The sequence below is a fragment of the Motacilla alba genome, chromosome 21 (genome assembly GCF_015832195.1).
Source record: "Motacilla alba alba isolate MOTALB_02 chromosome 21, Motacilla_alba_V1.0_pri, whole genome shotgun sequence".
In the NCBI taxonomy this organism is placed as follows: domain Eukaryota; kingdom Metazoa; phylum Chordata; class Aves; order Passeriformes; family Motacillidae; genus Motacilla; species Motacilla alba.
This window is the reverse complement of record NC_052036.1, coordinates 1108486-1123245: the sequence shown is the minus strand read 5'-3', so window position 1 is coordinate 1123245 and position 14760 is coordinate 1108486. Positions and strand designations below refer to the sequence as shown.

The window sequence follows — 14760 nt, the reverse complement described above, 5'->3', positions numbered from 1 at the left end:
TCAGAGATGACAACTAAAGCAGTCAAACATAATGCCAAACTCACTTTTGAACGTTTCCCATGCCTTTGCTATGTAGGTTCCCCTGAAAAGGTCAAAGCAGAAGCTCAGCAGCTCCAAGAAATGTGAAACCTAGCGCTGGCACAAAGACCCAAGCCCAGCAATGCCGAGGTGATTCACAGCATCTGCTCCGTGCTCCTTAATTGCTGCAGCCACGAAAACTCGTGCAGTTGCAATCTGTAAATGCCAGCACGGCAGAGCTGTGACTCAGGGCTGTAAACAGGGCAGGAGGGCTATCAAGGAGTCACTGGATGGGCCGGGAGTCTCAGGGGATTTTCACTGCCACAGGAGCAGCCCCGTGGATTCCTCTCAGCAGCTCTGTCCATGTGCTCCGTGGAAAAGCAGCCAGAGAGGGGCACGTGGGGTCACTCCCAACCACAGCCAGCAGCTCACAATGTCCCTGTTTCTCTACAGCAGCCACATTCCTATTAAATAAAACCTTCTCAAAGTCAAATGCGGGATTTCCAAATATCTCCTGGGCTACAACTCTCTGGTTACTCAAATCAAGACTTCCCTCCTCTTCATCCTTTAGCTGAAAATCATTTGCATCATTTTTAAAGTCTTACAAGTTTAAGACACACAGATTTGTCTAAAACAAAACCATTATGAACCTTAATACAGAATAAATAGGTGGCAGATAGGAAGGGCAGTTTTATGCCCAGTGAGCAGACAATTTCTTTTCAGAAGCTCTAAAAGCAATGTTTTCCTAAAGCCAAGCAACAAGATGGAAAAAATCTCTCCCATCAAAAGGCACAGAGTAAGAACATGAGGTGGAATTGTTAAATCAATACAACTTTAGCACAGCACTGAGAGAGGGAGGCCTTTGTCCCTGTCACTTCTGCACAGCAAGGTGAAGGTCCAGTTACACAACCCAGAGCTGCTGCACAGCCTGCAGCTCCTTCAGGAGGACCAGGAGAAATGTGATTTTCCACACGCTCCTGCAGAGCCCACTCTGTGGCAAGGTTTATGGCACATGCTTTTCATCACATCTCCACGGGCAAGGGTCTGCAGAGCAAAACCAGGGCCCAACCAACCCCTCCTGTCTGTGTCCGTTCTGTTCTCCCAGCTCCTGAGGCATTTTCCAGCCGTGCTCCTGCAGGGCAATGAAGGAATCCACTGGAAGCGCTGTCAGTGTGGCAGAGCTGCAGAGCAGCCAGACAAGCTCCAGGGAAGCACAAGCAGCACAGCTGAGGAGCCCTGCCCAGGCAAAGCAACAAACTGCACCAGGTGAATTCACCCTCGGCCCTAAAAGCAACTTCAGAAAGGGAAAATAAGATGGAAAGTAGCAGACTGCAGGAACAGGGCAAGGAGAGAGAAAAGGGCTGGGTTTATAGCTTAGTGGGGTTTCTTTTGGTTTTACTTTGGCTTGTTTGTTGGGGAGGTGGCATGATTTATTTCTCCAGTTCCCTCTCATTGCAACTGAGGTAATGAAAGACTTGGGCTTTGGCAAAGATCCCCTCCTAAGCCATAAAAATAAAAAAGAACTGTAATTAAACTTACCAGAAACAAAGCTAATCAAACTCAACAGTAACAAAGGGCAACAGGAACACGTTCCCTGTATCAGATCTTCCTTGCTGGCCCAAAGCCCAGAGTTTTCATTACATTTTTTTCCTTCCCCCCAATTTCACAACGGCATTAAGCAGCCCTGGCCCAGGATGCCTCAGCTTTACAAACTCTATTTGCAGGAGATCAGCTTTTCATGATCCAAAAACCCAGCATGTGGAAAGTGTTAAGTCTTTCATGTTTTAGAGGAGGTTCTTAAAACTTCTACTGTTCAACTCAGAAATCTTGGAGCTTCACAGCCCATTAGAGGTTTGTGAACCACAGAGAAGGGCAGAGTTAGCAAAATAAATCAAGAGTTCCTGTGGGATGTCCTGGTGCTTTACACAAGAGCACAAAGCAGCCTCTGGGTTGAACACCAGGGAGGACTTCTCAGATTGCAGGAGCAGAGCTGGTTTACAACCTGGAATGTGCTCTCCTCTCTTTGAAGGGTCTGGAGGCATCCTACAAAACCACTCTGTTTGTGTCAGGGGCACTGCAGGGGAAAAGGGAGCCCACAAAGTGGCTGGGGGAGGGGGAGCATCAGCCCAACTCTTCAGCCAACAACAAACCTGGCAATAAAAGCACTCACCAGCACCTTCTCCATGCCAGGTCTCTCCTTGCTGGACACGAGTTTGGTAGGGTAAAACAAACAGTCCTCCCTCCAGTGCTGCTCATCCCAGGTGACCAGAGCCAGGAGGATTTCCCCAGCAGCTGGGATTTTGTCATCATGCCTCTAACACTCTGTTTCTGAAGGCCCCAGGTTCTCAAATACAGCAACTACTCTGAGCAGCTCCTTCACTGACTCCTCCCCAGCCCACAAAGTTTGCAAAGAAAAGGGCAATGGACAAACTTAACCTTGGAGATCTGAATCAGAAGGAAACAGGCCCGACACCACTCTGGGGTTTCAAAAAAGAGATGCAAGAAGCAGGAGGTTTTCTGTGGAATCTGCTTTGGTCACTCAGGGGCTGCTGAGGCATCACCTGCACCCTCTTAGCCAGGGAGGGAGGGAGGGCTGGAATTCTGTCCTGCAGGATGCAGCCCCTCCTGACTCCAGGGAAAAGGCACAAACACCACAAATGGGGGACCCCAGCCCTGCAAGATCCTCACTCCTCATGAGCAGAGCAGGAAACCCAAAGCCTGAGCGTTTCACAGCTTTTCCACATACAGGAGACATGAATGCACCTTCCGGCAGGGAAAGGAACCCCTCCACATCCCATCCATCCATAAATCCAGCACGGTGCAGGTGTGCAGGGCTCTGGCTGACACAGCCCTCCTGGCACCCTGCAGAACAGGGATCCTCCCTTCCCTGTGCTGGGAGAAAACAGGAGAAGTTCACCCACAGCGACATCACCCTCACCCAGAAGCAACCACCAGCATCTTCATGTCCTGACAATCTGAATTCCATCCCTCTCCTAAGTGTTCTCCCTTCAGATCAGGAAAAACAAAGCAAAAGCAAATGCAGTAGATTTCAACGTGTGATGTTAAATGTTTGTTCTGCTTACAGAGCCAGTTCTACCCACAAACTGCTTCACCTCCCCGTGGCACAGCCTCTATTCTAGCTCCCCATCCTCACTTTATTCCACCATCTCTGTAATCCCTGGGAGTCTTCCTTGGCATGAAAAAAAGCCAAGCAGCAAAAAACCCCCAGTAATCAAGCACTGCTTCTTTTTTACAGCTGGTTGGAAACAAAACTGACAAAATGAGTGCATCTGTCTCCTGGAGTTGTTGTTGTCTTTTCTCCCAGCTCCAGCACACAGTACAGGATATTCAGGAGTGACTGATGTGCTGGGGCTGCTTTGGAGCCAGGGGCAGGCAGTGGGTGCTGTTCTTAGGGGGCCATGGGGTGATGCCTGAGCCCACTGATCTCCTGAGGAAGAATAAAGTTCATTCTGTGCTCTGTGGCAGCGAGGCTCACTCAAAGTACACTTTATTCCCTGCCAACAGAGGGTTTTTCCTAGTGCATCCTTTGCCCAGCTGGCTGCCCTGAACCCCACGCAGGCCAGGCACAAGTCCCTGGGGGTTTAAGGAACCAAGCTCTGCTCTGACTCCCCTGAACACGGCTCACAACACGCCTGAGCTGCTGCTATTATCTGCTCCTTGAACTCCCAAATTCACAGCTGCAGTGGCTCTTGGAGCTGTAATCTGTGTCTCACACTGTAAATACCCACGGTGAGCAGCACGCAGAGGATTTTACCTGCAGAGTGCTCCTCTCCTCAGCCATTCCCAAAGGCAGTCCCCAGGCAGGATTACACAGATGCATTTCCTCCAGGACTTACCTGGATTTTAGAACGTTAGCTCTGTTCTGGGACAGGATGTCCCACAAACAGCATGCTGCTGACATGCCTGGTTTATTTCTGCCTTTCTGAAAGCCATTTCCAAGCTTTAAAGCACATCTTCAGTGACTGGGTGGGGAACAAACACCACGAAGGGTTTGATGCATGGCAGCCGTGGAAAAGTCCTGCCAGGCTGGGACACTCGGCCATGAAAATAAACTGCACAAATCCTTTGCCAGACACCTATTTTATGTACCTGCAATTCACAGGACCTCAGGCTTGATGTCTGAGTATTTGATACAATCTGACAACTGCCAGGGAAGAAAAAAAGCTGCTGGTTTTTCTCACAGGGAAAGAAAATACAGAATAAATATACAGCTGTTGATGAACAAAAGCATTTTAACCAGAGTCACACATACCCTTCAGCACAGATGCAAAAGAGAATTCACAATAGGAAAATAAACAAACTGAAATTCCTTAGGATGGTGAATTATAAACAGAAAGTAAGGAAAATGCAGTGGAACAGAACTCTGAGGAGCAGCATTGTGCTCTCTCAGTTGCTGAGGAAGGCTCAGACAATATTGTATCAATTACCCAAATAATCTTGGCTTGTATCTTTGACTACAGACTTTTCCCTACAAAGCAGAAATTGTCCTTTCTGGCTCCCTGACAGAGCTCGATGCAATTGCCTAATGGCCCTCTTTTACTTGCAACAATATTTTACTCCTACCTACCCTAAACCTTCAGAGAAAAATAAACAATGAGATCCAATCTTGTAATGTAAAATAATAAAAAAAAGCCACTGGAGTGCAGAGCTGATTTATTGCCCGTGCTAAAGTCAATTCTAGAGTCCAGCTGGCACAGTGAGCACACCTTCTGCTTTTATGCTCTCCATCTATGAGGGTTTCTTAGGAAGAAACTCAAATAAGCAGCTCATTTTTTGAGCTGATGACGCTGTAAATTACCTTGGCATACAAAAGTAAAACGATACAATTGAAAATTAATCCTCTTATTGTCTTAAGAGAACGCTTAAGAGATTTAAAACAAAAACAATAAAAACAAAGCACATTTTAGGTACTTTCTTTCTCTGGTTTTGTCTGCTTCAGCTGGAATTGAGACAGGCAGGTTTGGGAAAGGGTATTTTGGTCTTTGGAAGCTGGAGCCAGTCCTTAATCAATCATTAATCAATGAGCACACACGTGGCACAGGCCAGGTGAAAGGGCTGCTGAGAGCCAGGCAAGATGCACCCCCAGGAGATGGGAACTCACAGGATCCACTCTGGACTAAAGGAACACACCTGTACGGGCACCCCCAGGAGATGGGAACTCACAGGATCCACTCACAGGATCCACTCAGAGAACTGGACTAAAGGAACACATGTGTGGTGTAGGAGCCACGGAGCTGTGGTGAGCTGTGAGCTGTGCTCACCTGAACACCTGCAATCCCTGCCGAGATGAAGGAAGACACCGTGGTGTGTGTGAGTTAAACCTTTACGTCTCTTTAAAGGCCTTTCCAAAGCTCCTGGTTTATTATCCAATAAAGTTCTGACATTTGCAATAGGTTTAACAGTTAAACTTTTGAAAACAAACCAGATCACAGCGAACACACACACTGAACATCCCTGTGCAAACAGCCTTCAGCTCAGAGCCACTCAAATTCAGGAATATCTCCATCTGAGCTCAGCGTGTCACTGCATTCCTTGGCTTTCCTCGCCCTGCTCCTGGTGAGCAGCACCCAGGGCCTGGCTGCAGCTGCCTCAGCGCCCTGCCTCACCTGCAGCTAAACACCAGCTCAGCGCTCTTCCTCCCTCAGCTGAGACAGCTCACAAAAACAGGAAAAAAAACAAAACAAAAAAAAGAAAGGCAGCGGGTTCCCTCCAGAAGAGTTTGTTATGCAAATGGCTCGGTGGTTTCACTTACACAGGAAAAGCAACTGCTGCCTCTGCCCCTGTGCTCGCTGGACTGGAGCCCGGGAGGATATCTGCTGCACTACAGAGCGAGGTCCCAGCCTGTCACTGAAATCAGGGGGGGAACGTGGAGCCCACGAGCCCCTCGTGAACACGAGCAAAGCCCCTGCCTGCAGTGGCCACGCTCTGGAAGCAGCAGCAGAGAGCAGATGAAATGAAAAGAAGCAGTGGCTGTTTATGTTGGCAGTCGCTTCAAACTCTAATGGAAAATTTCAGCTCCGACTGCATCCAGGCTAGGAGAAGTTATTAAAGAGAAAGGTTCAGCTTTCAAACAGAAAAGGCTTCCACAGCTCGTCCCTCTCTGAACGCTCCCGCAGCAGAGACAAGGCAGGAAATAAATAATATGCCTTGACTGCAGTGTATTAATATTCCATCATTAGGGGAATATGGCCTCAAATAAAGCAGATTTCCTTGGGGAGAGCAGAGCAGGGATAAAGCCCACGCCACAGCCACAACGCAGCTCCTGCTGCTAACGAGGCTCACCACTAAATGCAAATATTAAAAAGCCAGTGTAGGGCTAAGTAATCACTTTATACCAACAGACCAAGAGATATTCATCTAATTATCCCCCTCCTTTGATCAAAGGCACTCTGCTATTTGAACAATCGTGTCGAGGGAGAAGCTCTACCTTTCAGATGCTCAGGAGAGCCTTGCACAAATATTCCTGGGGCTGCTGGCTGCCATCAGGAGTGGCGTGGGGAGGGGACAGACACCTTGCCAGCTGCACATATGGTAACTGCACTGACCTTTCAGCTACTACACATTTGCACTATATTTAAGTGCTACTCAGGAAGCCAATATTGTGTATTATGTAACACGAGATTAAGCATTAATGAGGCAAGAATAAAATTGTTTATCTAAACCCCAATCTAAAATTAAACAGAAGTTTATGCTGAAAGCTCACACTGCACTCGTTTTGCCTCCTAACATTAACAGAGCACAGCTTATTTAGTCTCTGAGCTAAGTCCCAGCAGCATTTAATTTGAAGAGGAAGATTTTACTATCAGAAGAGAGACCATTTTTCCTAAAGAAATGATGCATATTTAGTTCTTCTGTGCATAAATCCAGCACGCTGCAGGTACTCCAGTGTCGGGAAACAGGCAATATTCCTGACTCCTGTTTACACTGTGCTCTAGAGCTAAATAAAGGAGCATCCAGCCAGAGGCAAGATCTTTCGATTGCACTCTGTCATCTCTTGCTCAGCAGCCAAACCAAGAATCACACACACCACAGATACCTTTGTGCTTAGCAGGGAAATTCAACCCAAAATTAGCCTGAGTCTGCACAAAGCTCCACTGTCCTCCTCCTGGGCTTCCTGCAGGGCCAGCGAGGAGCAGAGAGGGGCACGGGGAGTAGGCCCACAGCCCCGTGCCAGGAACTGTCCCTGGGGAGCCTCTGCAGAGCCCCACAACGTCCCCAGAGCTGTCACCCCTGCTCTCAGAAGGGCCCAGAGTGCTCAGGCCCATCCACAGGAGAGACAAGGTGGCTCCAAAATCTCAGTTCAGCTGCAGCGAAGGCCATGGCAGCGTGGCAGGATAGCAGACATCCCTCCTGCACCTGGGAAAGGGACAGTCACACACATCCCTGCTCGTGGGGGCACTGCTCAGACAGCTCCCCTGCCCCAGAGCAGGCTGCAGGAAGCCCAGGCACGGGGGAACAATTCTGTTCCTGCTGGGAGGTGGCCCGAGCAGCTCAGACAAACTGCAAGGGCAGCCTGTGCTTCTGAGGCAGCAGCACAAGGACAGGCTGAGCAGCAGGAGCCAGCTCTGGGTCCCAGCAAGGTGACACCAGGACCTGGCACCCTTCTGCTCCTGCTCTGATGGAGTCACTGCCCTGCACGAGCCCAGGCCCTGGTTCTGTTTACCTCCTGCACCAAGCCAGCACAGAGTTAAGCTGCTCCCAGGATCACAGGAAGGCAATCCCCAACCTTGGAGGCATTTAAGTACCTTTATCTCAGGCCTATCACAATGCTGGTGCTTCTAAAACTCTCAAATTCAAGTAGCTAAGTGTAATCATCTGAAGAATTCAGAGCAGAATGTTAAATACTCGGAAAATCCTGTATTATCACCAAGTTTTAGCAAATTATCCCAAAATGGGTGGATGGGAGGGGAATAAAACCACATTTAAAGCCAAACCAGACAGTTAAGGAAACTGCAGCCAGCTGTGCACCTTTCATTCTCACAACACGGGAATTTAAATGAAAGTAATTATTGAAAACTGCTCATGCCACTGAAAAGCCTCCAAAATTTACTTCTTCCCATGAAGAGCAATCAGGAGTGCTGCTAAGCAGGAACCAAGGAGAGCAGGGCAGGAGCTGCAGCCAAGGGGAAACCACCCAGGGAAGATAAAGGAAAAAAGCTGCAGGGAAATAGAGGAGAAGGTGCATTTCAGACAGGTCAGTGGAAACCCAAGGAAGTTTCAGGAGTTTCATTCAGAAATCTCATGGCCCAGGCACACAGAGGCACTTTCCCTCCAGGCTAGCACTGATCCTGCACGAGAGCAGCACCTCCCCTGATCCACTGCAGTTATTTACCCCCACGTCCACTGGGACCCCTCCTGGACATCAACATGGAAATACACTGGAAATGTGAAATAAACCAGCGGAGTGAAGACCCAAACAAACACACCTTTGACATGGAAGAAACATTCTCTTTCATAAAGCTTTTTTCTTCAGGATTACTCATTTAGAAGAAATAATTTAAGATCTGTTGGAAAACTCTGTTAAACTAGTTAGAACACACATTGATAAATACAGGGCTTTCTCAGAAGCTACTGCACACTGACTATGGAGGGGGAAAAAGCCAAGGCACAACTCAAATAGGACATCCCTCAACACACTTGTGAGAGCTCAGTACAGCATGGCCTGATTCTCATCTCTCACCACGGCCACGTTACTCCTTCCCCAAGCACTGAAAAAACACAATGTCATGTTCACCTCCACACCCTGGCTCCTGCACAGCAGCCTCAGCTGGGTTCAACCTGAAACAAGAATTCCCTATTTCTGCTGTATTCCTTTTCTCCCACTGTTTCCATGTTCCAGCTTCAGGCTGACAGTGGGGAGAATTTTCCCCCAGTGAAGGGTCTAGGGAAGGACACATTTTACAGAAATCATGGTAATAAAGAGATTTAACTTTTAGTGGGGATTGCAAAGCCAAAGCCCCTGGGTCCCCTCCCCACAGAGACCAGGAAGGAAAACTCTTAATAAGTCAGATGTCCAAGAGCCATTAGGGCAAGTCACTCCAAGAGTGCCCTGGCACATCTTTAAGCACCTGGAAGTTGCTTTAGTACCCATAGAACAACTTTTTAGTTGTTAATATTGAGGCTGAACACAACAATAAAGCCTTCTTCTGGTGTTTCTGGAACTGCTACAGGGTTACTTCACACTGCAATAGAAAAATGGCAGGCAAAGTATCTGAAATTATGCTGGTGATGAAAAAATGCAGACAAATTAATCCCACAGCCTTGTCATTTACATTACTCATTATTCCACTTTAAAGAACAGAAGCAAAACTGTACAGTCAAATATTTACTGCAGCCTTTACGCTGCAATGTCCTCCTACAGCAGAAGGGCTGTAAATTTTGGCTGAGAAAGATTGGGAATTAGAGAAAGCAGAAGTGAGGCCTGTGGGCAAAAATAGGAAGCAGAGATTATAAACAACCCGTTGTAGGTCAAAGGTGATTTGTAGATCAGTTACCACAGGGGCTAAAAAAACCCCTGAGCCCAAACCCATCTACACGATACTTCCCACAGCTCAGACTTCATATTCAGTCTTCTCTGTAGTAAAAAATTACACCTAATGAAACAAAAATATAACGCTTGAAAAATGAGAGCTTCTGTGAGGTTTAACACCACTTGCAAAACTTTTACTGAAACCCCAAGGCCGATATCCAAGCTCCAGTGCAAGAAGTTAAGCAGCACAAACAGGGGCAGGTACTGCCCCAAACTCTCCATTTTTCAGGGCTTTTTTTTTTTTATCCTCACTCCTACAAAATGTTTTTCTCCATGACAAAAAAATAAATAAACCCACATGTCATATTAAAAATATAAATTTCAATTTCTAAAAACACAATATACTTCAGAGCTGCTGTAATTCAAACTCAGAAGAGGACTTTTGCCCCTGAGCAACTTTACCATCAGTTCTAAAAGCAAACACTGATTTGTTCTAAACCCATTCCAGGAGATTTCTGGAGGAAAGAGGAAAGGCATGATATGTGTAGGTTTGTCAGATGCTGCTAAGATTCATACTATTCCAGCATTCCTTCCCAGGCCTCCACATCTCAAAATCCAACAGGATCCTCGAGTCCACCAACACTTGAGCAGTAATCTGAGTTTCCTTTCTCGGCAGGATGAGCGAACTCGTAATTGTCTCATCCTCCCCTTCCTTTTTAACTCACACAGTGTTACTATTTACCACCCAGAGATTTGTGCTATCACAGCACTGCCTCACAGGAACCTCCGGGAGGAGAATGGAATCATCCCACAGAAACGGAGAGCTTTTTAAAGATCATTTCAGCGATGCTCGTCCCCAGTGCACATCCAGACTGCACACCTACCAAAGTCTGAGCACTCTGTGACGCTTTAAACCACTAATACACTGCTAGAAAACAGTCCAACTCCATTTGCACGGAGCTACCTCCCTTCTGAAGCCAGAACAAAAAGGAAAGCACTTTCCCAAAGGCTCCCCGCAGCTGGAGGACACCTGCAGGACAGAACCCGAGGCTCTTTTGGGGCCGATGGCAAGGTGACTGGCTTCCCAAGGCATCCCAGAGCCCCGTGCAGGAGTGTCCCACCGGTCCCTGCCCGGGTTTGGGGGGCAATCCAGGGTTAGAGAACCCCGAGGAGAATATCGGGAGACGTGGGATGCAGGCAGGGGAAGAGTTAAGCAGAGCCCGGCGCGGTGTGGGTCACAGGCAGACCCCGATCCCATCAGATGCTGCTTTGGTTTAGGTTTTCTTTCATTACCCGATGCCACTCGAGCCCCACCGGGTGACACAAAATGTATTATCCCGTCGTAATGTCAGAATTTAAAATTAGATTCGCTCTCCATAAATACACTTCACCCAGGCTCAGTGGCTCCGTCCAGCCATGACGATTATTTTATGTAACATCTTTCACAGCCCAAGACCTAAAAAACTGCACTAAAAAGCAGCAGCTGCCTTGGCTGGCTGAGGATTTCTCTTCCTTTATCAGAGGAGAATTCGGGGTAAAAAGGAAAGAGTTTCGCAAGATCAAACAGCGAAGCAGCAAGAGAAAAAGCGAATTACATAAAGTCCAAATGTACTTACGGTCTCCTTATTGGGAAGCAACTCCTTTCGGATTCTGAAGAAGTTCTTGCCGTACTGCCTCAACCCCTTAATAAACCGTTTCTGTGATAAAAGATAATAAAAACAGCGTGTCAGCAGCAGGAAAAAAAAAAAAAAGAAAGAAAAAAAAGTAAAAAAAAAGATTAAAAAAAATCCCCCAAACGGCGGCTGTGAATCGGCAGCGGCGCCGGGAGCCCGGGGAAGCGAACGCACCTACACGGCTGCGAACGGGGGAAAGGGCTCGGGAAAGACACGGAAAAATCCCAACCGCATCCCCTTCCAAGCGCGTCCAAGTTGCAGCGCTCGGAGCTCCGCCGGAGCCGCTGCCGGGGCCGCTCGGGGCCGCTCGGGGCCGGGCAGAGCGCAGCGCGGGGCCGGGGCGCCGGGCAGGTGCCGCAGGGGTTAAAGGCTCGCAGCCCCCGCGTTCCTCGGCGGGGCTCGGCGGGCCGGGGCCGGGCAGCGGGGCCGGGCGGGCAGCGGGGCCGGGCGCGGAGCGGAGCCGAGCCCCGGAGCAGCCGCGCAGGGCCGGGCGGAGGCGGCGGCGCCCAGCGTGTGATGGCGGCGGGGCTGGGCGGGCGGCTCCGCGGGGCGCGCCGCAAAAGGCGGCCTGGATCGCCGGCCCCCCTCAGCCGCGGGCCCGGGCCCGGCCCCGGCACCGCCGCCGCCTCCTCCGCCCGCCGGGCTCGGCCCCGACACCGCCCCCGGCAGCCCCGGCAGCGGCCGCCGCCCGGCCCCGGCAGCCCCCGGCACCGCTCCCTCCTCGCTCCTGCTCGGCCCCGTCCTCTCCCCGGCCGCCGGCACCGCTCCCTCCTCGCTCCTGCTCGGCCCCGTCCTCTCCCCGGCCGCTTCCCTCGGCGCAGCCCTGCCCGGGGGGCTCCAGCCCTGCCCGGGGGGCTCCAGCCCTGCCCGCGGCCCCTCACGGCCCCCAGCGCATCCCCACAGGAGCCAGCAGCAGCCGATGTAAGGCTGCACAAAGTGCCTCTCTCTGCAAGGGACATCCTAGAGAAGGGCTCCTTCCTTCCCTTCCCTGTGCACGCCAAAATAAAAAGGCTTTTTCCTTTCCTATCAACACCGTATACAGGTATAAACAACAGGCAAATAGCAAATTTCTGCCTGCAAAACCGATAGGGGATGGTATGTGGGCCCTACTATTCCAGGGAAAGGAGGGAAATGACAATTCGTAATTCCATGAAAAGAAACAAGCAAAAATATAAAAGGCCTTTTCCTTTCCTATAAACACTGTGTACAGCTATAAACAACGAGTAAATAACAAATTCTGTCTGCAAAAAAGATAATGGATGCTGAGTACATGGGCCCTACTATTCCAGGGAAGGGAGGGAGATGAGATTTTAAAATCCCCTAGAGAGCAACGAGCCTCAAGTTGGCTTAATGTATTTTGGATCGCAAAATAAATTTTTGCAAACATCTGCTGGAAGGAGGTGGGCAGGGATCAGAGGCTTCCATGTCGTGAAGGGCACGAGGACTCCCAAAAAGGTGAATCCACTGCTCCAACGCTGCTCTCAGCTCCCAGCGCAGCCCTGGATGCGAGGCAAGAGCCTCTCTGGAGCCTCCCAGGTTTGCTCCCACAGGGATCTATCCTCACCTAACCCTGACCCTCAAAACCAGCAAGACTGCAGAGCTGGCCAAGAACGTGCCCGGGGGCACGGAGGCAGGAATTAACCACCCTTGTAAAGGCTCGGAGATTACAGTCCCTTGCAGTGCGTGATTTACTCATCCCCACCTGCTCCTTCCAAAGCAGCCCACACGGCACCGAGGCGTGTGAGGGGTGCCTGAGCTCCCCAGCATGAGAAGTTTTCCTGAGAGCAAGGTGCCAGCCCCCGGACAGCCGAGGAGCTGCCGAGCAGGATGCTGAGTGCCCGCAGAGTACAGCCGGTCCCCAGTGCACTCATACACTCATTTTTACCAGGTGAATTTCACAAGGAATTCTCATGATGCTGGGGTGGGTGGATCACTCCCCTGGCACCACAAACCTCTGGCTGGTGCTCTGGGCAAGACACGGTGGCAGCAGCAGTGACAAACACAGCCCAGCACCACTCCCAGCACCCAGAGAGCACTGCAATTCCTGTCTGCAGGAATTCAACCAGCTCAATGGGGAAACACGGAAAGGCAGGCACTGCATAAAATGAGAACACCCAATTCCTATTCCTCATTTTGCTCAAGACTTACTATGGTGCACTTGAATTCTCGGGCAACCATTTAATTTATTTTTTAAGATTCCTTTTAACCAACCCATGTTATATTTGGGTTGTGTTGTGATTCAACTCTTTTAATAAAACCTGTGACAAACTCTTTTCCTTTGAGCCCCTACTGGAAATGCAAGCCTAGCACAGAGCCCATCTGAATATCAGAATTAGAGGGACCTTGAATGCTGCTCCAAATTTCCAAGCAGGAATGAATCCCCCTGGCCAATTCTGCTGTCACCTTTACTGATGTTGTACAGAACTCTCCCTGGGCCACTGAGGCACTGAGATATACCCAGCCCTAAGGCAGCTTTGTGCCCCTTGGAAAGGCAAGAGAGAGACACTTCTTAATGTACAAACAGCAACAAAGCACACAAAAAATCATTTCAGAAACTCAGAAATTCTAGAGCTTAATAATACTATTTTAAAAACCATTTTTGGATCTTCCTTCCTGTTCTAGACTGCCACTAATTCATCATGGCCCATTCTCCTGCAGCAAGAACAGGACTTTTCTCCAAGTCAAGCCCAACAGCGACCCCAAAACGGCTTTAAGCACAACAGAACGAGAGAGCTGCACAGCAAATCTGAGGTGACCTGTTGCTCGCCGGTGTCTCACAAAGCAGAGTGCCTGACACTGACTGGATTTGCTCTCCCCTGCACAAATGACATGCACCGGTGCTGCAGGAGATGCTGCACTGCTCCCAGGAGGAGCGACAGCTGCCGAGCTCAAATCGCCTCAAACGCAGGGCTCAGGCTCAGGCCCATGGATAACTCTGGGTGAGAAGTGGAAGTGGCTCTGGAGGCACAGTGGTTTCGTTTTTACGAGTACATCATTTGGATTTTTAGGAACAAACATTTCAACTTTACCACTTCTGTTTAACTTTAAAAGATTGCTTATGACAGGATTCTGTCAGCATTATTGTTTGTGCCGCTCACTGAAGACAAACTGTGCCACAATTAAGAAAGTGCTGTGGGTAATGAGGGCTGTGAGGCAGCTTGAGGAAATCCCAGCGCTCGTGGGGCGGCCGGTGCTGACAGACGGGGCTCGGTCTGATGGGGTGGGTCGTGGCTATTGACCAGCCCCAGCACGAGGCTCCTGCTGCCATTTGATAATTTCTGAAAGGCGTGAGATGCTGCAGCATCCTGCGTGCACACGGGGAGCTATAAATAACTGGCAGAACAAGGAACAAGCGTGTTAATGTCTGCCTGCGTGCCACTTGCAGGTCCCATATTTTATCCCGAGGAACAAACCTCCTGACAAGATACACAGAGCCATTCTGCCGTGCCTGACAGAGCTCAGCTGGCACGTTTGTCACGGGGCTGGCAGTGCCAGGGCTCAGCTCGTGCGTCAGGGTTTCCATTATCCCCAGATTACAGCCTGGCAGGAGGAGCTGCCTGCTGCAAACCCTGCACCCCG

General features: G+C 49.7%; 1 protein-coding gene across 1 annotated transcript in view; it reads right to left on the bottom strand.

The window, feature by feature from the left end:
- Nucleotides 1-14760, bottom strand: part of RERE (arginine-glutamic acid dipeptide repeats) — a 128184-nt gene that overhangs the window by 27710 nt on the left and 85714 nt on the right. The window contains 1 exon segment of the mRNA XM_038159560.1: nucleotides 11125-11205. Within this exon segment, the coding sequence (XP_038015488.1) occupies nucleotides 11125-11205 (81 nt within the window).